Source organism: Acomys minous (genome assembly GCF_964271855.1).
Source record: "Acomys minous genome assembly, chromosome: 6".
In the NCBI taxonomy this organism is placed as follows: domain Eukaryota; kingdom Metazoa; phylum Chordata; class Mammalia; order Rodentia; family Muridae; genus Acomys; species Acomys minous.
Genome location: NC_140487.1, coordinates 75,781,454 through 75,803,180, shown reverse-complemented (window position 1 = coordinate 75,803,180; position 21,727 = coordinate 75,781,454). Strand labels below are relative to the sequence as shown.

General features: G+C 38.4%; 1 protein-coding gene across 1 annotated transcript in view; it reads left to right on the top strand.

Moving 5' to 3' along the window:
* The window catches only part of MKLN1 (muskelin 1), a 125,908-nt gene that overhangs the window by 66,180 nt on the left and 38,001 nt on the right, over nucleotides 1-21,727 (top strand). The window contains exons 9-11 of the mRNA XM_084786347.1: nucleotides 2,326-2,438; nucleotides 12,378-12,590; nucleotides 19,069-19,290. Of these exons, the coding sequence (XP_084642473.1) occupies nucleotides 2,326-2,438; nucleotides 12,378-12,590; nucleotides 19,069-19,290 (548 nt within the window). The remainder of the gene's footprint in view (nucleotides 1-2,325; nucleotides 2,439-12,377; nucleotides 12,591-19,068; nucleotides 19,291-21,727) is intronic.

Here is a 21,727-nt window from a genome sequence, read left to right as displayed (position 1 = left end):
ATATTTTCATTCCCAAATAGAGGAATAGAGGCTTAGAAATGAAATCTGTAGCCCCTGTCCAGTATCCAGGGTATGTGATGGTATGATATGAGAAAGAGACCTGCTTTTCAGAAGCCTTGAGAGCCCAGGTCTAAGAAGGATTGTTTCCCATCATTTGGTGGTTAAAACCCACATGGCCTCTCTTTAAGGCTAATTTTTCTTGTTGCCTGCAGCGTTCCTCAGTACAATTCCATGTTCCTGAACTCTCTTAACTTCCTGGGTGTTCACTTGTATCTTTGGCCTTGTTCCCACAGTTTCATGCATTTCCCTCTCAGGAATCCTAGGTACACATTGTCTCACTTCTAAGCCTTCCTTTGAAATCTGAGTAGAAACCTTCATGACTCTGACTCTAGCATTCTATATGTCTGCAAAGCCACCATCAGGTAAACTACACCAAAGTCAGCTGCAATGTAAGTGGGCTCAGAGTGCCTGGGTTGCTCAACATGGTGAAGTAATCTCTGGGAAATAGCTTCATTCAGTGTGAGCCCAGAGTACCCTAGAGGCACTGATTTCTCAATGAAAAGTCTTTGCAGTGGATGGGCATCTGGCCAGTTCCTGAGATGCTCCCACAGCATCTTTCGGTTGTCTCATTGAAAAGAACCTGGCTTCTTTTGTAATGGCACTAAGCTCTTCAGAAGCCATGTCTTCCTTTGTTTCAAACTTGTGTAGAGTTTTTCTAAACAAACCAAGTTTTTCAAATCTTTCTATCTGCTTTTTGCTCCCAATTTTCACTATAAACCTGGCTAAAAGCAGCTAACAGAACCGCGTTCTTCTGATCCCCGGAGCTCCCACTGGAATTGTCTGCCGCCAGCATTCTTGTTCTCAGCCCTGACTCTCTAAACTAGTCTAAATGCTTTCTGCAAACTAATTTCAAATGGACCACACGGTCTTGGTTAGTTAACAGCAACAACTCTACTTCTGTGGTATCAAATTTCTGTATTAATCAAGGCTTTTGTCACCGTGACAGAACACCTGACACAACAATTCAGGCTTACATTAGAGGATTTTGTCTGCCAATATAGGGAGAGGGTGGCAGAGCGACTCTCACCATGGTGCTTAGGAAAGAGGACAAGAGTGCCAGGGTAGCAGATTGTCGCAAAGGAGACACTCCTAGTGACCCACCTCTTACAACAACAAATCTTCTGAGATTTCCAGAAAGTCCAAAAATAGCGCCACCAGCTAGGACCAAACCTGCAAGAATGCCCACTTAGCACTAGAACTCAGTCTTTCTCCAATGGGCTGTTCTTACTCTGAGAGCAGGTGAAGCATTTATGGACATTTTACTTAGAAAATTTGTTTAAAATTTGAAGAAATATGAAAACATGGCAAAACCTTAGATGACAACCCAGCTGTGACTAGAAAGAGGTTTCTCTGTCGTACGGTATCTCCACACACAGTTTTGAAGTGTATGTCTTCAAGGTTAGTCACTATTTAGATGTTAGCTGCTGTGTGTATAATCTTAAATCACACACTTCAAAGGTTCAATGGCTTGACAGTTTGTAATCAGTGGGCACAACATATTCACAAAGGGGGAAGTACTTAACAAAAGGAAAGGCGTTGTATAGGGAAGGATCCACGATAGTGTTATATATAAAGATTCACTCAGTGACAAAATCTATAAATGCAGTAGACACCTAGAGCAACAAAATATTCATTTCTCAAGGTATTACATTAATCTTTGGAAAATATTAGCCCAAGTTTTATAGGACTACAGTGTTGTGTGTAACTTTATTCTTAAGTTTTAGCTAGTTTTAACCATTGCTTTGGCGTTAGGGCGACATCCCTTTCAGCCTGGTCCTCGCCATCTCCCCAGTAGCAGCTATGTGTCCTCGGGTTACTGTTTTGCACTGTGTATTCCTCTAAGTTTTGAGCAATTCTGTCAGTATTTAGTAGCTAAAATGTTGCTGTGTTGGTAAGCTGATAAATACAAACTGTACATGGCCCAACAAATTCGTAAGCTGCTTGCACCAGATCCCTCTGGGATTCTTCAGTAACATAGGCTCTCTAGTCACTAGGAACTTTGGTGTCAGAATCGTGGGGGACATGGCCTAGTGATCTGAGTTTTAAAGAAATTTCTCAAAATCTGGTTCTGCAGCAGTCTGTTTATATCCTTACATTTGAGAACAGCTGGAGTACATTTTTGAAAGCTACACGTTTAAAGATAATCACTGTAAAATTTGTGAAAAGTACCTTCTTAAATGTTACTTGAAATAATTGAGGGTAGTCTGGCACCTATCCCTTTGTCCTTACGGCCTTTTTTAATACATCCTTTTCTGATTTTCATAGAGACTGTTTATTTGTTTGGTGGCTGGGATGGAACACAAGATCTTGCTGACTTCTGGGCATACAGTGTGAAGGAGAACCAGTGGACATGTATTTCTAGAGACACTGAGAAAGAGGCAAGTTCCTAGTATTTTCATTCATTTATATCACAGTAGGGACGTGGTTATATACTTTCTGCATGCTTGGTTTTTCTTCTCTGATATTTCCCAACAGTGGAAGCAAAAGAAATATGAAGTAAGAAAATAAATTAGATTTAAGAACTCTTACATTTGAATTTCTATCCCTGACTCATCAATTACTGGTATATATAGCCAAGTCTATTCTGTAGAGTTAAATAGCAAGTTTCTTTCTTTCTTTCTTTTTTTTTTTTTTAATTTTAATTTTTAAGCTACTTTACCTTAGACATGTAATTGTATAACATCTTTTCATGCAATTGTATAATAACTTTTCAGGCTTCAGCACTCTAGTGTTTCCAGCATTTTTTTTTTTCATCGCACTGGTAAAGATAGAACCCAGGGCCTCAAAGTGCAGTGTCCCTGAGCTAGTTTAGCTACTACCATCTTACTTGTATTTTCTTTGGAAAAATATGCTTTTAATGTTATAGTTCCACACTGCCTAGCTTTTTAAAAATATTGTTCATTATTTTGTATATGAGTGTTTTGCCAGCATGCGTGTATGTGCATCATCAGAACCCCATGAACTAGAGTTATGGATGGTTGTGAGCCCCCATGTGAGTTCTGGGAGCGGGAGCCTTTGCAGGTCTCTCATACCCTGTGTTTCACTATTTTAACCGCCCTCCCCCACACTATTCCACTGTACAGTCGTGTGCTGCATAACAGTATTTAGCCATTAATAATGCCCATGTACATGGTGGTGGGCTTATAAGATATTGTGAGTCATATTTGAAATTGTCTAACAATGCATTTCTTAGAATGAATCCTCATCATAAAGCTAAACCTGTCAGTTTTTATAAGTGATATTTATTTTAATTAAAATAGGATCTATACATGTGTTTGTGCCTATGTATGCATAAATGGAGCATTTCTAGCTTTTGATTTATGCTTTGAATTAAATAATTACATGATTATATACAGGAAGAGAAAGAAAATATTATTTATCTTTCTCTTTAAATCATTGTAGAACTTTTATTGTATATTCCATCTAAGCTATTTCCGATTGTAGATTGGAAAATAAACGATAGCAAAAAGAAAGAAAGAAAAAAAGGCCTAAATCAAACGCACTGATTTTTATTTAGGAAAGCTGATTTGAAATATCTGGTGGTGTGCCTTCTTTCTTTGTTTGTTTTTTTTTTTTTTAATATATTTTTATTTAATTTTAAATTTATGTGCATTGGTGTGCGGGTGTCAGATCTTGGAGTTACAGACAGTTGTGAGCTGCCATGTGGGTGCTAGGAATCGAACCCGAGTCCTCTGGAAGAGCAGACGGTGCTCTTAACCACTGAGCCAACTCTCCAGCCCCCCTTCTTTCTTTGAAAATTGGGTTCTTGCTTCCTCAGTCTGCTCCAAGGATTAATCATTTGGATAAGACTTATTTTTCTGCAAGTCCTTGAAATTCTAATTCTTTCTTTAATCCCAAGTTTAAAAAAAAAAAAAAGGCTTCCATTCTCAGTGTTGAGTATCATTTTCTGAAATGGTTATTTCTGTCCTCACAGACATATCTAAAATCAACTTATTTATTCTCTGCTGTTTTGAATTGAGTTAATTATATCTGTAACTATTCTTCCAGTAAGCATAGGGTTCATTTTAAAATCTTCCCTATTCAGTGATATGTCAAGTTTATGTCAAAGGTCCATTGATATCAGTGCTGCTTTTCAAATGTCCTTTCCTCTCTATTTCTTTGTTTGTTCACTTGTTTTTGTTTTTTGAGACAGGGTTTCTCTGTGTAGCCCTGGCTGTCCTGAACTCACTTTGTAGACTAGGCTGGCCTCAAACTCACAGTGATCCGCCTGCCTCTGCCTCCTGAGTGCAAGGATTAAAGGTGTGTGCCATCATGCCTAGCCCTCCAATTCCTTTTAATATTTTTTTTCTGTCTTCCTCCTGCTCTTCCCTCCCTTCTCAACTCCCTATCCCTCCTAACTTAGGAAGTTACCTAGACTGGCCTTCATTTGTGGTACTTCTTCATGTTCTTGGAATTACAGAATTCTAAGAGCATGCTGAGCACAATTTTAGGTGTTGCCTTAAGTTTGATTCTAGCTGGGTCTACGTAGGGAAGTTCCAAGTTAACCTGTGCCACACACTTAGATCCTCCCGCTGAACAAATAAAATTAGTAAATGAATAGTCTTTCTAGAAACATTTATTTTGATCCCTGTTGAGTTATCTCTAATATTGGTCACTTAGAGCACTCTAATGGTATCTAGTAGTAAGCATTTATTTGCTTGTGGGGCAGTAAGTAGGTTGGCTGGGTCATTCTATGAGTAGGCATGCTCCTTTGGGAGACAGCTATTGGCTAGCCTAGGATTGCTTCAGTGGAGACTACATAGCTGTGTTTTACTTAGTTGTTTCACCTTTCTGTAGACTAAGTGGGACTTGTCTTCAGGGCAAGGGCAGGGCTGCCAGGGGATGAAGTAGCCATGAAGAACCTCCCACATTATTTTTGTGTCTTATGTAAAAAGGTGTCAGAAAACAAAAATATCCAGAGTCAGTATGTGGTAGGGTGTTAAAGGGTATGGGGAAGTGTGGCGGAAAGCAATAATAAAACAATGTATCTATTCTAATTTCTTTTACTTAAGTGAAAGCTTCCAAATGTCATGTAGGTCTGGCATCAGGGACTTCGCAGCAGTGTGCCCTGACTGTGTGTGACAGCCCCACTTAGCATTTCTGCAGTTTTGTACCATGTCCTCACTGTCTCATCTGCCAGTGTTTTCCCTGTGTTCTCAGTGAGATCTCTCTCCAGCTTCAGCCTGTGTGTTCTTTAAAGCTCGGGTTAAACTTCCTTTGCTCACTGTAGCCTTTCTTGAGACTCTCTAAGCAGAACTTAACCCTCCTTTGGTGTGCCCACCTTCACCTGAAACTGGTTTGTATTGTTTTCCCACCTAGAGTCTGAATTCCTGATAGGCATGAAGCATATTATTTAGAATTTATTTATTAAGTAATAGATATGCTTATTCTTTTGTAAGTAAACAGATGAGGTAAATTAATTAAAAAGTTAGTGTTGGAGTAAGGCAAAATAATTATAAATACAAATTCAGGAGAGTAGGTGTTTTGATGTGAGGCTTTATGAGTAAGTAGTACAGATGTTTTGTGGTCTTGAGACATGGTCTCGCTAGATAGGGCAGACTGGCCTCAAATTCAGGGCTGTCTTTTCCCTCCTCCTGTCTGTCTCTATTCTGTGCTGACTACCAGGCATGTGTCACTATGCCCGCTCATTGTACTGTTATACCATATGCGTACATTTTAATATGTAGTTAAAAACCACAGTGATTATTTTGATGAGAACATTTTGTTGTTTTGAAGCTAAGAAAATGTTTCAGTACTCAAGCTCAGGTTTCTTATAGTTTGTTACTCATTATATAGATGCCTGTGGTGAATAAAAATGGCCTCCATAGATCATGTATTTGAATGCTTAGTCCTCAGGGTGTGGTGCTGTGTGTGAAGGATTAGGAGTGGCCTTGCTGGAGGAAGTGTGTCACTGGGAGTGGGCTTTGAGGTTTCAAAAGCCCGTGACATGCAGAGAGAGAGAGAGGGAGAGGGAGAGAGGGAGAGAGGGAGAGAGGGAGAGGGAGAGAGAGTCTGTCTGTCTGTCTGTCTGTCTGTCCCCCCACCCACCCCCATGGTTCTGGATGTAGCTGTCAACTGCTGCTCCAGTGACTGCTTGCAGGCTGCCAATGCTCCACACCATGATGATAATGGACTAAATCTCTGAAACTATAAGGAAGCCCCCAGTTAAATGTTCTTTTTCAAAGGAGTTGCCTTGATTGTGATGTCTCTCACAGCAATAGAACAGTGACTAAGACAATGCCTAAATGTCTTTAATTGGTCTCTCTGTGAACTGAATGGTAATATTGTCCTAGCTTAAATAGACCATCGTTTCTAACATTCCGTAGTTACTATTTTACATACCTAATTTTTTGTACAAGTGAGTATAGGTTATTGTTGGTGGTATCTCAGCATTTTAAAAGCGTATTATACAATCAAGAAGCAAAATTAATTTAATCACTGGAATTTATTTAAACAAGTGTCTAGTAAAACAGATCAAAAGCTAATAGAAAGACTGAGCTCCAAGTACAATTTTATTGGTTTGAGTTGTTCTTTAAAGTAGTTAATAATGAAAGAAAGCTAGACTGAAATAATGAAAGCCTGGGGATGCTGCTCAGTGGTAGAGTACTTACCTTGTTTAAGAGCCTGGGTTTCCTGGCACTACAAGTAAGCACAAAGCATTTTTATTAACCCTGATTCACCTTTAGTATTTTTCAAGGCTAATAGTACTAATAAAAATGAGTTTTATAGCAAGAGATGTCTTCTTTAAAAAGACTGGATAGCTTTCTGTAAAGGTAGTGCTGGAAAATGTCATTTATGCACATGCATAATTTTATTTTATTTTATTTTATTTTATTTTATTTTATTTTAATTGTGCCTCTTGTTTAAAATCTCTGACTTCATTTAAAGGACAGTTGAGCAAGAAGGAATTAGACAAGGCTTTTCTTACTGGATTTTATTTGTATTAGTAATTTTCAAATCTTAGGATTTTGTATTCGTGAAAAACACTTAATGTTTTTTCTATTTAGGTTATGCTTATTGAAAGTTACTGTTAGAAATACCTTTAACATCAATTAATTTACAACAATAGTTGTATATATTTTTGTTAAGAACTGTTTTCAAAAAATGACTTTGTTTTAGATTTTTATAGATATCATTAATGACTAGTCAAGGACAGTTAGGTTCGAGTGTCTTTATATATTTGCTCTCGTAAGACATGTTTTACGAAATAAAAAAATTAAGAAAATTGGACCATGCTTAGCTGTTCTTGGGGCAAGAAAATGGATCTCAGAACTACGTATCACTTTCCTTGATCTCCTGTCCCAAACAGACAAATATTTGTTTTTAATGGTAGTTTGTCAGGTAGACTGTATCACATAGCTCTTTATATCTTTTGCGTTAAAATTCTTTTCTTATTTGCTGGTTGGATGGATTTTATAAAACCTGTACATACTTTTCCACTTACGTGTTGGTCATTTGAAAATTATATTTTATTATATAATATCCCCAAACACATTTGTTCATATCACTTTCAGTGTCAGTAGAAAAGTCTTTGAGCACGGAGGAGGTGTCAAGATCAATGGCAGTCTTCCACAGTTCTGACTGTTTCTTTAAAATGTGTTTTATATCATTGGCAACAGATTTTGTCCATTTTGATATACTTCTTTTCTTTTCTTTTAGACAATGTCTGTCTTAGTCATAATTTCTGAACAATGAATGCATCTGCTTCCCCAGTGCTGGGGTTAGAGGCCTGTGTCACTGTGCTTTGCTGAATAAGCATACTTTGCTTAGTTGTAATTGTTTTCCCAATATAGCCCATGGGAAAAACCACTACTTTGGATCTCCAAAAACTACATAAATGCTTTTTGAGACAACCGTTTTACACAAAAATGGCATTGTTTCATACTCTTAAAAAGTCTTTTTAATGTTTAATTAATAGAAAGTAGTTGAAATAGTTGAATCACATCGCATTCAGACTTTTGATGTATCAGAAAGCCATGTAGCCTCTGGGAACTTTGCCTAAGAATAAGAATAAGGAGAGAAATGTTTTAAGAGTTTTCATGGAAAGAACTTTGACCTTCTAGACGGCTTGAACGACCCCAGAGAGAAGCATTTGTTTGTCTTGTGCTGCTTTACCAGTCCACTTTCTGTAATTATGTCATGTGACTAGAGTCAGCCTTTCTTACTCTTTCTCTTCTTTACCTCCAAGTTAACCCTGCAGAGCACTGTTAGAGGTGAAGAGAATAAACATCCTTGACTTTAGATCTTATTTGTAGAACATTTCTTGTTACTGTTTAAGTGAAAATTAGGTTTCAAATTTTCTAAATCCTCTACCAGATTGAAGCCCTTTCTTTTTATTCCTGATTTGCTGTGGGTTTTTTGTTTGTTTCGTTTGTTTTTTATCATGAACATGTATTGAATTGTGTCAAAAATTCCTTTTGTGTTGGTATTAATATCTTTTGTCCTATTAATGTAACAAATTACCGTGATTATTTCAGCCATAAAATTGATTTTGCATTCCTACAAGAGACTTCCTAATGAATATTCCTTTCAAAATGGCTGGACCTGGTAATAAGAGATGGCCCAGCAGTTACGAGTATGTGCCGCTCCTCCAGAGGACCTGAGTTTGGTCCCCAGCACCCACATGGCAGCTCACAATTGTCTACTTTCAAGATACCCATTAACTTTCTGGTCTTTGTGATGCTATACATGCAGACAATACACATATATGCATGTACACCAAATACATACAATACACAAAATAAGAACAAGTAGTTTTAGCCAGGCTTGGTGGCGCACGTCTATAATCACAGCACTTGGGAGACAGAGGCAGGCAGATCACTGTGAGTTCGAGGCTAGCCTGGTCTACAAAGCAAGTCTAGGACAGCCACAGCTACACAGAGAGACCTGGTCTCGAAAAATAGGGGGGAAAATAGTAGTTTTTTCCTTTTAATCCCTAGATCCTAATGATAATAGCATGTTAAAGATTACCTCTATGTGCACCTTCTTAAGATGTTCTCACTGCACGTCCTTCCCTTGGTCTTCTGCTCTTAACTCTGCATTTTGGCAGTTTGACTTCAGTGCTGTTATTTGCAGAAAGCTAACTTAGATGTTGAGTAGAACAGATTTTAAAATGGAGTTGGTCTAAAATTGATAATTTTTTGTATGAATGTTTAATAAAATTTACCAGGGTGTATGTCTGAGTCTGTTGTTATAGAAAGATTTTGAATGATAAATTCACTTTTTATATGGAAGAGCTCTCTATTCTTACCGATGTCTCATAACATTTGGTAAGTTATATTTTTTCAAGGATTGTGTTTTATTTTTATCTACATATTACATTTGTTAAATTTTTACCTACAGTTTTGTTGTTTTTTTTGTTTTTCGAGACAGGGTTTCTCTTTAGCCTTGGCTGTCCTAGACTCCCTTTGTAGACCAGGCTGGCCTTGAACTCACAGCGATCTGCCTGCCTCTGCCTCTGCCTCCCAAGTCCTGGGATTGAAGGCATGTGCCACCACACACCTACTTGCTTTTCTTTTCTTATCTTTTCTTTTCTTTTCTTTTCTTTTTCTTTCTTTTTTTTTTTTTTTGTACTTGCTTTTCTTTTTTAAAATTTATTTACTTATTCACTTCACATCCTGGTTGTACCCCATCCCTCCCCACCTCCTAACCCCACCCACCCTCCTTCTCCCACATTCCCCTTCCCAATCCTCAGAAGAGGGGAGCCCCTCTTTCAGCCCCCAGCTCCCAGATCATCAAGCTGTATCAGGACTGTGTGTCCTCTTCCTCTGTGTCCTGGCAAGAGAGTCCGTGTCAGAGACAGCCCCACTCCTTTTACTAAGAGACCCGCATGAGTCCGGAGCTGCCCTTAGCTGCTACATCTTTGTACTAGGTCTAGTCTGTGCATGGTCCTTGGCTGGTGCTTCAGCCACAGCAGGCCCCTGTGGGCCCTGCTTAGTTGGCTCTGTTGGTCTCCTTGTGAGGCTCCTATCACCTCCAGGTCCTTTTCTGCCACCTCCCTCCCCCACTGCCCACTTTCCCTAAAGTTCCCTATGTATCTCCTAATGTTTGACTCTGAGTCTCAGCATCTGTTTTGAGGTGCTGCTAGATAGAGCCTCTCAGGGGACAACTTCACTTAACTCCTGTCTGCAAGGCTTTTAGGGTGGTAGTAGTTGAAGAGAGGGAACACAGAGAGAGATGAGGGGGGCGTGGCTACAGGGAAACTGTGGGCAGGGCATCTCTGTGACAACCTGGAGAGCTAAGTCATGGTATGCTTGCTCCCTGGGGGATATGAGAGGGACTTGAGTAGAGACTCCTAATAGCAAGGGCGATAGAGACTAAGGAGGATTAGACAAGTCTCCTAATAGAGAGAGGGGAACACCAACCCGCCCACAAAAACTTTGACCCAAAGTTCACCCTGCCTACAAAATGTGCAGTGATAACTATAGAGCAGATGAGGCTGAGATTGAGGGAAGGTCCAGGCAATGCCAGGACCAACCCAAGGCCACCCTATGGGAGAGAAACAACCCCCGACATTACTATTGATACTCTGCTCTGCTTATACTTGCTTAATAAACATTATTTGTTTTTGTAATTTCTGTTATTTTTAAGTGCTATTCCTGAGTTTATTTCTGATGTTGATAGAATTTTCTCTCCTTTATTTAAAAAAAAAAAAACAAAACTTTGTTGGTAGTTTAAAATACTGTCATTCTTCCAAAGGACTACAAGCTAGCATCCTCCAGTTCTTGTTTTCTATTTTAATTTCTGTTGTGTTCATTTCTTTCTCTTTTTTCCTTCCTGGGGTGTAGTTTACTTGTCATTGCCATGGTGCTGGTGCTGCTTTGACTGAAGCAAGAGGTTCTGTTGTTCTGTTTCTCTCTTGTTTAAAACTAAAATTTTATACTAAAGGAAACATTGCATGGGCTTGCTGCGTATAACTCCATGTTTCTTTATGAGGTTATCTAGCCATGAAAGAAACCTCCCCCTAAATAAAAGTTCTACCTTATCTGTGAATTTTTAACAAAAAACAAACAAGAAAACCTCTAAAATCTCTAAAATAATTTGTGTGAATGTGAAAGTACAGAGTCCACTCGTCTTATTCTCTCAATTACTAAGGTCAAGCCTTTTTTCTGGTATAGTATTTCCTCGTTTAATCAAGTTAATTACATAATGTTACTCCTCCTATAGTATAGCTACTTTGTGTTCTGTCTTGCCTTGGGGACTTGCAGTGGTTTTTTATTTCCTCCAGATTGCATCCAGCCTCCTGTTAGTCATTCAGCAGTCTTCCTATTTCTTTTCATCTCAGTCATGCACATATAAATTTTATTAGCAGTTAGATTTTTGCTCATTCCTCTCTTCTGAGGAAAAACAACCATCTATGAAAGGATTTCATAATGTTTTTAAATCTGGTTACAGTGAGTCTTGGATATCATTGTCACTTTCTAGTTTTGTGATTAGTAGTTTAGACTTGGTGAGTAGTGATAATGATTTCCTTAGAGGGTTTTTGTAAGGATTCAGTGAAACACATCTAGCCATAGTAAACAAAATTTAGCAAGTGTGCAGGTTGGTTTTTGTCAGCCTGACAGAAACCTAGACATATTTGAGGAGAAGAAATCTTAATTGAGGAATTGTACTGGCTAGTTTTATGTCAGCTTGCAACAAGTTAGAGTCAGTAAGAGAAAAAACAATCAAACCAAAGTGTCTGATGTTGACCTCAGGCTACACACTCTCTGTCTCTGTCTCTCTCTGTCTCTCTCTGTCTCTCTCTGTCTCTCTCTGTCTCTCTCTCTCTCTCTCTCTCTCTCTCTCTCTCTCTCTCTGTCTCTCTCTCTCTCTCTGTCTCTCTGTCTCTCTCTGTCTGTCTCTCTCTCTCTCTGTCTCTCTCTCTCTCTGTCTGTCTGTCTCTGTCTCTCTCTCTCTCTCTCTCTCTCTCTCACACACACACACACCATAAACATATTTTGTACATAACTATTTTTGTTCACAATACTTTTAAAGTCCAATATGCCTTAAACTAGTTTGTGGTGTGTAATGGGGAATTGGATTGTGTTCAAGGCAAGTAAAACACAGTGTAGTTAGTACATGATACAATGAATATTTTTTAAGGTGCTGGAAAGTATAGTATAGTTCATGCCTTTTTCATGGCAGATTTAAACCATTTCCAGGGTAAAATGTTGTCTCCCACTGCTTCTTTTGATTTCCTTTAGAGACCTATTATAAGTCTAGTGTTAGACCCATATTCCCTGCCTGTTACGAGTTTTAATGAAATATAACAGAAGAGAACATTTCTACTCTTTGCTTTTGACACCATTTTTTCCTTTCCTCCTCTCTTTTTCCAGAATGGTCCTAGTGCCAGATCATGTCATAAAATGTGCATTGACATTCAGCGGAGGCAGATCTACACCTTGGGCCGTTACTTGGATTCCTCTGTGAGGAACAGCAAATCTCTAAAAAGTGACTTCTACCGTTATGACATTGACACCAATACCTGGATGTTACTAAGTGAAGACACTGCTGCTGATGGTGGACCAAAATTGGTGTTTGATCATCAGGTTTGATGCTGTTACATGATAGTATAATTAACTAGTGCTGAGTAATTTTTGCCTTAGAGGTCTATTTTATTTTATTTATTTTTATTTTATTTTACTTATTATTTATACATATTCTGCTCGCATGTGTGCTTGCCTGCCAGCAGAGGGCACCAGATCTCATTGTAGATGGTTGTGAGCCACCATGTGGTTGCTGGGAATTGAACTCAGGACCTTTGGAAGAACAGACAGTGCTCTTAGCCTCTGAGCCATGTCTCCAGCCCTAGAGGTCTATTTTAGATGTTTATAGTTTGTTATCTAACTGATGATGCTATTAGCAGGTAATAAAGATAACTATTTCAGGAAGTGCCAAGGTTATTTTACATATTTGGGGGGTTGGTTGGTATAGGATAACATATTGAACTGTTAATTTTAATGTTTATGTAATTGCTAATCTATTTAAAACTTTAGTATACAGTAGATAAAGCAGTATTAGGAAAAACTAATTTTAGAGGTTTACATATATATATATATATACATACACACACACACACACACACACACACACACATGCTATAATAATTACAGCTTAGCCTGCTAATATTTTTTATTCTGTTTTTCTGGAAGAACTTTAGAATCATTTGATAATGAGTTTGAAATCTAGAACTTTCCTTCCAGTTAGACTAAAATACACTTAGTGTAATTAGAAACATTACAAAGCTATGTAGAAATTTGGCACATTCTAGATTAAGTTTAAACTCAGCATGTTATGTGTTATGGACAAGGCAATCATAGTAACATCAAAATGACATGGAAACCACTTTAATTACTGTGGATGGGCCTCTCTTCATTCCTATCACAGTCAAAGAAAACAGTAGCTGTTTGGAATTTTTTAGGCAATTTTACTTAGTCAACCTGTTGACCACCGCCTTCAGACTGCAGAGACGTAAGGTGTGCTCTGCTGTGTCGGCTGGCATGCCCACTGCTTGGGGAGAGGAGGTAATGACAGAATGGTGCCCGGCGCCACCTTTGAGCTGAAGTCTTACATAGCAGCACATTGCCAGGGCTTTATTTATTGATTCACTATAGATTGTTTTACTTTGCTTGAAGGGATCTTATTTTTACATTTTTGTTAATGCATGGCTGGAGTACGGTGCCGAGGGAGACCTGCACCCTTCCAGTGCTGTAGGGAAAGACAAACGGGCAGCGGGCACTGTTGTTAGGGAACCATTTATTCTTTTGATCAAAAATTGTTAACATTTTACCAAAACAACAACAACAACTTGCAAAAATTACTTGTATAGGTTGAAAATAGAATAGCTTAGGGATAGTCTGGCTTGGCACACAGAGTTGTGTATAGCATTTGTCTTGACTGTAATAAAATACGACTTTCCTTAGAAGTTGACTACTATTAAATAAATAATACTAGCTTTTCAATTTACACGGTATAAAAGAACCATGGAAAGGAAGCAGCCAGTATTTAGTCCTAGTTCAGGTAAACAGTTATGTCCTATGCTGTCAGCAAGCAGCATCCGTCAGAGCCTCCAGTTTATGTTTGACTTCATGCAAATAAAGCTGTGAGTTAGGACTTACTAACTTGTGTTCATGACACTCCAAAAATTGTTTGTGGTACCATGATGCGCTAGGGCTTAGTACGCCATGTTCAAAATTTAGAAGAACATGAGAAAGATAAAGGCATGTTTAAAATTGTTTTTCCATCTTCCATTTTAACATTTAAAAAGTGAAATTCAAACACTTGTATTTCTGGAAAGCATATGGCAGCTTAGCTCTTAAACTTTCAGTGTTGCTTTGCTTAGTTTTCAAGAACAGTGAGAATTCTAACAAAAAGATTTGAAAACCATATGTAAATCACATATCCAGAGAAACTGGGAGCCAGAGAAAGCTCACAGTTCCTTGTAAGTCTAATCAAAAACAGCAGAAAAGCCTGGCCCATGTGCTGAAGCCCCATACTGTTCAGCGAAGAAAGCTTCAGATGCAGGGCCCTGCAGGGGGCCGCAGACTCCACAGTGACAACAGCAGAGCAGCTGCTGGGAGAGAGAGGCAGAGAACTAGCCTGTAGCCTGTAGCCCTGTCAGGATGCCCAGCAGCTTTAAGAAACAGTGTTTTCTAAAAGGGAAGCACTTTGACAGGTGGGGACACTGGCTCTTTTTGCAGTAGCCAGTGAGCTAGGGAGATGCAAACCGTGAGAACCAGTCAATGAGGTGGCTTGTTGGGTAAAGGTGCCTGTTGCCAAGGTTGCTCTCCACCATCCATAGGGTGAAAGGAAAGAACTGAGACATCCGTATGGATGCCCGTGCACAGGGGCTTAAGCATGCCCGTGCAGAGCCAAATTAAATAACACCCTGAGATGGACCACCTCTAAGCCAGGTGAGCTCTTAGCCTTAGACAAGACATGGCTTCACGGAGGCACGCCTCTATGCAGCAGCACCAGGGTCCTCATGCCCTGATGTCCCTCTTCGATAGGAACTCTCTAAAAGCTGTTGGTTCCAAGGAAAAACCATCTTACTTAAATGTGAAGAATTATAAACAGTAACAAGCACCAGATCGTAAGAGAAATACTTTAAAGAAAATAATAATTAAAAAAAATTTCCTTCATACAGTATTAGGTGAGAATTGTGTTTCGGCATTCAACAGTTTAACAGCGTAATGGAGCTTGAAACTGAAGATAACTACATACAGAGTATAAATTGAGAAATGCAGATGGGGTAGCCATATGGTACGAGCAGGTGAAAGAAACCACGTACAGGACAGAACCGAGGGCTGACGAGATGACTTAGGGGTAAAAGCACTTGTGGTTCAAGCTTGGCAGCCTGAGTTCAATCCTAGGCCCCTGGGAAAGGCAAGGGAGAGAACGCCCTGTGCAGAGTTGTCACCTGACCACTGTGCACACACCTCACTGTAAAAAGAATAGAATTAAAGGAACAACAATATTTTCAGAAATAGAGACTAATCTGTAAGCATAAATAAGAACCGGAATGAACATAATAATTTAAAATAAAACAAAAATAAATAAAAATATTTGTGATACAATTACAGAGAAGACCAGAAAATGAGAGCCAGCCAACTATCTCTAAAGCATATTAATAACACTAAATTTAAAATGCACTATTTTAGTCAGTAGACAAAATGATGAAGCCACGTAGAGCTAAAATGAGACTGGTTGTGTATCTACTCTCAGTGTTGTTTTGTATTTCTATGGCTATGATAAAATACCTGAAGTATTTAACTTACAGAGAGAAAAGACTTTTTTGGCTCATGGTTGTGACATTCTAGCCCAGGTGGCATCATTGCTTGGGGTCTGGTAAGGGCAGCAGCGGTGTGTTATAATGAGCCAGACTACTTACATTAACTGATGCACAGAAGAGAGAGGGCAGCTCAGAATCTCAGTCTTTTTCTATGGTCACGGTCTTAATGGTCTAATGACCTTCTGAAGGCCATGCCTCCGAAAGTCTACAGCATCTGTCAATAAAGCCAGACTGTTAACATGTAGACCTTTGGGGGACACTACCCATATTTAGACTGTAGCAAATACCAAGAGACAAAAAGGTGTTTAGGAAAAAACAGTGTGAACCATGTATTAAAGAGTTGACCAGACTGCCCTTTAAATATAAATGCTTTAAGAAATTACTAGAAATGGGATGTACGCTAGTCAGTAAGTAACAGGAAAGAATCCTGTTGAAGAGTTGAAGATCTCAGTGTCTTGGCCGTCTTTCCGGACAAAGTGGATAATTGACAGAGCAAATAGATAAAGACACTACAGGAGAACGCATTGGCAACAATGCTGAAAACAGCAGTGCCCTTCAGGACTTGAACAGTTTGTAGGAGCTTTCCTGAAGGTAGACAGCAGGCAGATCGCATCCAGCCAGGAAGGTCATGAGCCAGAGCATTCGGCTTAAGACTGCAGCAAAGGCTGAGGTGTAAGGAGTCCAGAAGTCTGTATACCCTGAGCAGATATTAAGTTCTGGCTTAGCGACTAAGTAGCAGGGCACCCCCTAGTCTAATGAAGTAGCACTTGGGCTGTGATAATTTATAATAATTTTTAAAATGGGTAACATGTAGAAAAAGAAAATTAGGATTGTCTACTGCTTATTGGGTTTTAGAAGTTATGTAATCTGACAGAGTAGATAAGTAGCTTTCCAACTTTTAAATTCAGTGAGGGTTTTTTGTTTGCGCGCACACGCACATGTGTGTATGTGTGTGTGTCTGTCTGTCTGTCTGTCTGTGTGTGTGTGTCTGTGTGTCTGTGTGTCTATGTGTCTGTGTGTGTCTCACTTTGTAGCCCCTGCTGGTCTGAAAATTACTATGTAGATGAGATTAGCCAGCCTCAAACTCAAAGAGATTTGCCTTAGCCTCTTGAATGGTGAGATTAAAAACATGTGTCACCACACCCACTAAACTCTGATCTATAAATTTTTATAAAAATATCACACTTTATCATTAGTTTTTATAACTATTTTTCAGAGATTAAAAACAGGGCCTAGAGATAGCTGGGCAGTTAAAAGCATATGCTGCCCTTGCAGAGGCCCAGCATTGGGTCCCCAGCGCCCGTGCCTGGTGTGCTACAGCTGTGTCTAGTGCCCCACACTTGCCTATAACTCTAGCTCCAGGTGCTCTGACACCTTCTTTTGAGCTCCAAGGGCACCTTGCATGCATGTGTACATGCCCATGCACAGACTCAGGCACACAAATACATCATTTAAAGGAAAATAAATGCTAAAAAAAAAAATAGGTAAGAAAACTAAATAAGCCAGGTATGGTGGTGCCACATGCTTTAAATCCCAGCACTTGGAAGGCAGAGGCAGGCAGATGACTGTGAGTTCGAGGCCAGCCTGGTCTACAAAGCAAGTCTAGGATAGCCAAGGCTACACAGAGAAACTCTTGTCTTTAAAAACAAAAAAACAGAAAACTAAATAAAGAACAAATTATTAAACTGGATGAACAGCATTAAGATATCTAGACTGATTCAAATTTGTTGATAATTAATGCTTGTTTTTTAAAAAACGTATATCTTAGTACAGGAATGCATAGTGTATAAATACAGTTATCCCTGTTTCACCCTGATGTTGGAAGTGTGGGGAGGGATCTCCATGCTGATACCATAGCCCTCCTGTTTTTTGTGAGTTAGCAAATAAAGATGTTTATACTGTAGCCCTGATGACAGTTAAGAATGTCAAACTAAAAACTCCCAAAAGGAAAGAATACCAAGCTAGCCAGGAATAGGAGAGACCTTACCTCAAACATGCGCGCGCGCGCGCGCGCACACACACACACACACACACACACACACACACACACACACACACACTGCTAGAATCTTTTTTTTCCTTGCAGTACTTAATTTATAAAATTGCCTTTTAAAACTATTAAAATAGCTTTGTGTTAAAATTAAGAAGTAAAAATAATTTAAGAAGTAATTATATGACAAAAGCAGTTTGGTGGAAGAAGAGACTCAGACTTGTAACAAGTAGCAGTGTGCTGGAGTGAAAGCACAGATGTTTTGTATACATAATATATTCTTCAAATGCAAATGGCACTCAGGTTTGATATTCGAGCTCCAGCCTGACTTTGATAGAGAATTTGATTGTTATTATCTTGTGGCAAACATCTGTTTCTTCATATGTTATTTTGTGGTAGGCTGTAATTTTTATTTGAACGCGTGTAATAATCAAGGTTGTCTTGAATTACATAGCTTAATTCAATGAAAAATTTATAATGTAAAAAGAGACACAGTTCTTTACACTATGCAAATCAGTTTGGAGACATGTTTCTAAATGCCTTTTGGTTTCTGTTGTAGTTGTTGTTTGTGTTTGTGTTTTTGCTTTTTTCCAGACAGGGTTTCTCTGTGTAGCTCTGGCTGTCCTGGAACTCAGTCTGTAGACCATGCAGGCCTCAAACTCAATAATCTGCCTCCTGAGGATCCTGGGATTAAAGGAGTGTGCCACCACCACCTGGCTTGTTTTATTATTTTACAACATAATTTGAAGAGTTTTGTAAAATATGTGTAGAAGTTAATTTAGCTGCATCACTCTATTTTGCATGTTGGATGTCTGCTTTCTTGTGAAACAAATACAATTATTAATAAGATGCTTCCATAGAACTGAAAGGTAGGAGGTTTTCTAAGGAGTGTGACAAGGAGCATATTTTCACAACTCATCCATAGAGTTATGGTCAGTATACACACTTAGTGAAAACCGGTGTGTCGTGGACCGTTGTTGACTTTGGTAAAAAATAATGTAGCACAGCATTGAGAAAACAAAGCTTCTTAACTCAGGGTATTCATTTTAATTGGGATAAATGAAAATTGAAAAGGTATTTAGAAACTGAATCTTTGAGCAGTTTTATAATATGTAAGAGATGTACTAATATCATTAAGAGCAAAGTGCAGGGTTTTCCTGAGAATGTGAAGCCACACATACTGATTTCCCTTGGCACAAATGACAGGAGCAAACTAAAACTTCAGTCTGTTGCCTTGTTCTCATAGATGTGTATGGACTCAGAAAAGCATATGATCTACACCTTTGGTGGTAGAATTTTGACCTGTAATGGCAGCGTAGATGACAGCAGAGCCAGTGAGCCACAATTCAGTGGCTTGTTTGCCTTCAACTGTCAGTGTCAAACCTGGAAACTTCTTCGAGAGGACTCCTGTAATGCTGGCCCTGAGGACATCCAGTCTCGAATTGGACACTGCATGTTGTTCCACTCAGTAAGATATTCTGTGTATTATGCTATTTTGTCATGTGTATCTTTATAGGAAAGAATCAGTAAGAAGGCAGAGCTTTTTGCTAGAAATAAGTGATTAGTATAGCAGTGACAGAGAAAATAGAATATTAGCAGTCAACTGTCCTTTAGTCATTTTCGTCAACTTAGAAACTTGTAGATGACTATTACCTGAAGATAAAGCTAGATGCTTTTATTATTGACTTTACTGTTTACCTAGTTAATGTATAGTTAGTTGTTTTTTAGGACTTAATTATTTGCAAACTTTCCTTAGCAATTAGAATGATAATTTTGAAATATATTGCCTATTACTGCTCTCAATTAAGTACAAGTTGATTTTTATAGACTTTATTGATAAAACAAACAAAGACATGTTCTTAACTTTTGGAAGCATGTAATGAAATCTTTCTTATTATGAACAAAGCACTAGGACATATTTTATTTAACATGCATGTTTTAAGATACTCTTTTAATGAAGTACAAAGGATGTAATAATGAATTTATGTGTGCAGATCTGCCCATTTTTCAGTAAACAATCTGTATGTGTTTAATGTAGCTTTCCTATTTTAGTTTCATTCGCTGTCTTTGTTAGAGCCTATTACATTTTATTGCGGGGGAAGTATTTTCAGGAAGCCCTCAGCTAGGGCGTCCTTACTTAGCAGGCCCTTCATACCTGTGGGCCGTGTGTGCACCGATTCAAACAACCATCGATTGGAACTATTTTTATTTAATTTTTTGTCTCCACTGAACAACTGTACAGACTTTTTTAAAAAAAACTTTATTTACTGCATAACTGCTCTCATGTCCTATAGTTTATATTAGCTATTAAAAGTAGTGTAGAGATGATTTAAAGCACATAAGATATGTATATGTTTTATGAAAATCCTGAAGAACTTTGGAGCCACCCAATTTGTGTATCAGGATGAGGACCTGTGCTGACACTGAGAGGCAACTGCAGCTACAGATAATACTATAGTGTACGACAGACTGACACAGACTTAAAAATGGTGTTGCCATTGTCATACCCAACCACACTGAAAGCAGTTTATTGATATTGTATAATGGCTAGTGTGCGTTTGTGTTGTTCTGGTACCGTGAATGATTCCCTTTCAGAACTGGTTAGTTTAGGTCAGGATCCCAACACTGTGCACTGCCTTGTGTCCTTCATTTCTCTCCGTCTGTATCACTGCTGCCTTTTCTTTTCTCCACTTTTATGCCATTTATTACTCTTGCTTTAAAAAAAATCAGAGTTATTTGTATTCTACAGTGCTTCCCATTCTCATTTCAGTGATTGGATCTTCATTGCATCATTTAATGTGTTTGTCTACAATATTTTCTATAAACTAGCTATTTCTATCTGGAGGCTTGATCTATATTCACTGTCCTTCCAGGGAAATGCCAAGAGGAAACACATCAGCAGGTCAAAATACTCTGATCACAGAATATCAACAGGCATTTAATGTCTGGCTGTAATGTTTTTTATGTATATCAGTGAGTTTAGGAATTATTAGTTTGATTGATCATTTATGAAATTGCCTGCAATAGTTTACCTGTTGCTTATAGCAGCCATTAATATTCATTCAAAAAATGGTGATTTTTTTCCCCTGGATGTTCTTGTTTTTTCTGCATTTATTAGCTGTAACTGTTTCTTTAAAAGAACAACAAAACATCTTTATGTCATGAATTATTTGGTTACTCTAAAATGAAACCATATGATGCTTGGGCCAGGCCTAACGATGGACACCTGTGATACCAGCTCCGTGGAGACTAAGATCAGTAGACTGAGCTTGTGGTCAACCTGGGCTGCACAGAGCAAGTTCAAGGCCAGCCCGAAACACACACAAAAAGTCCTGTCTTTACAAGTCTTAAGTGAATTGTTGGGTGTGGTGGTGTATACCTTTGATATGAACAGAACCAATGGGAATCTATGTCAGTTCCAGGCCACCCTAGCTACATAGTGAGTTCCAGGTCAGCCAGAGCTAGTAAGACTCTGTCTCAAATAAGTCTAAGCAAATGGTAGGTGTCTGTTTGTTTGGTTGATACTCATTTTAATGAATTCAGGTTCCAAAGTTAACCAGTGAGATCATAAAAAAGCATCATATTATAAGCTCCTGAATTTTTTTTATATACATCGTATTTTAAATTAAATGCTGTCAGGTTTTTTTGTTGTTGTTTTCATTTTTATTTTTATTTTTTAAATCTGTCTTTGGTCAGTAAGAGCTTCTTTATCGGTATATACACATTTATTTTTTTGGTTTAAAAAAAAAGCAAATCATGAATTCTCACTGATAGATCTAATACAAGTTATATTTTTTCTTTTACTTAGTAGCTTTGAATTTTGTACTTGTATATCTTTTAAGGCTAAAGATCTTATTTTCATGTGTATTACATTACTTGTTTCATCTGTGAAATTTTTCTAATTG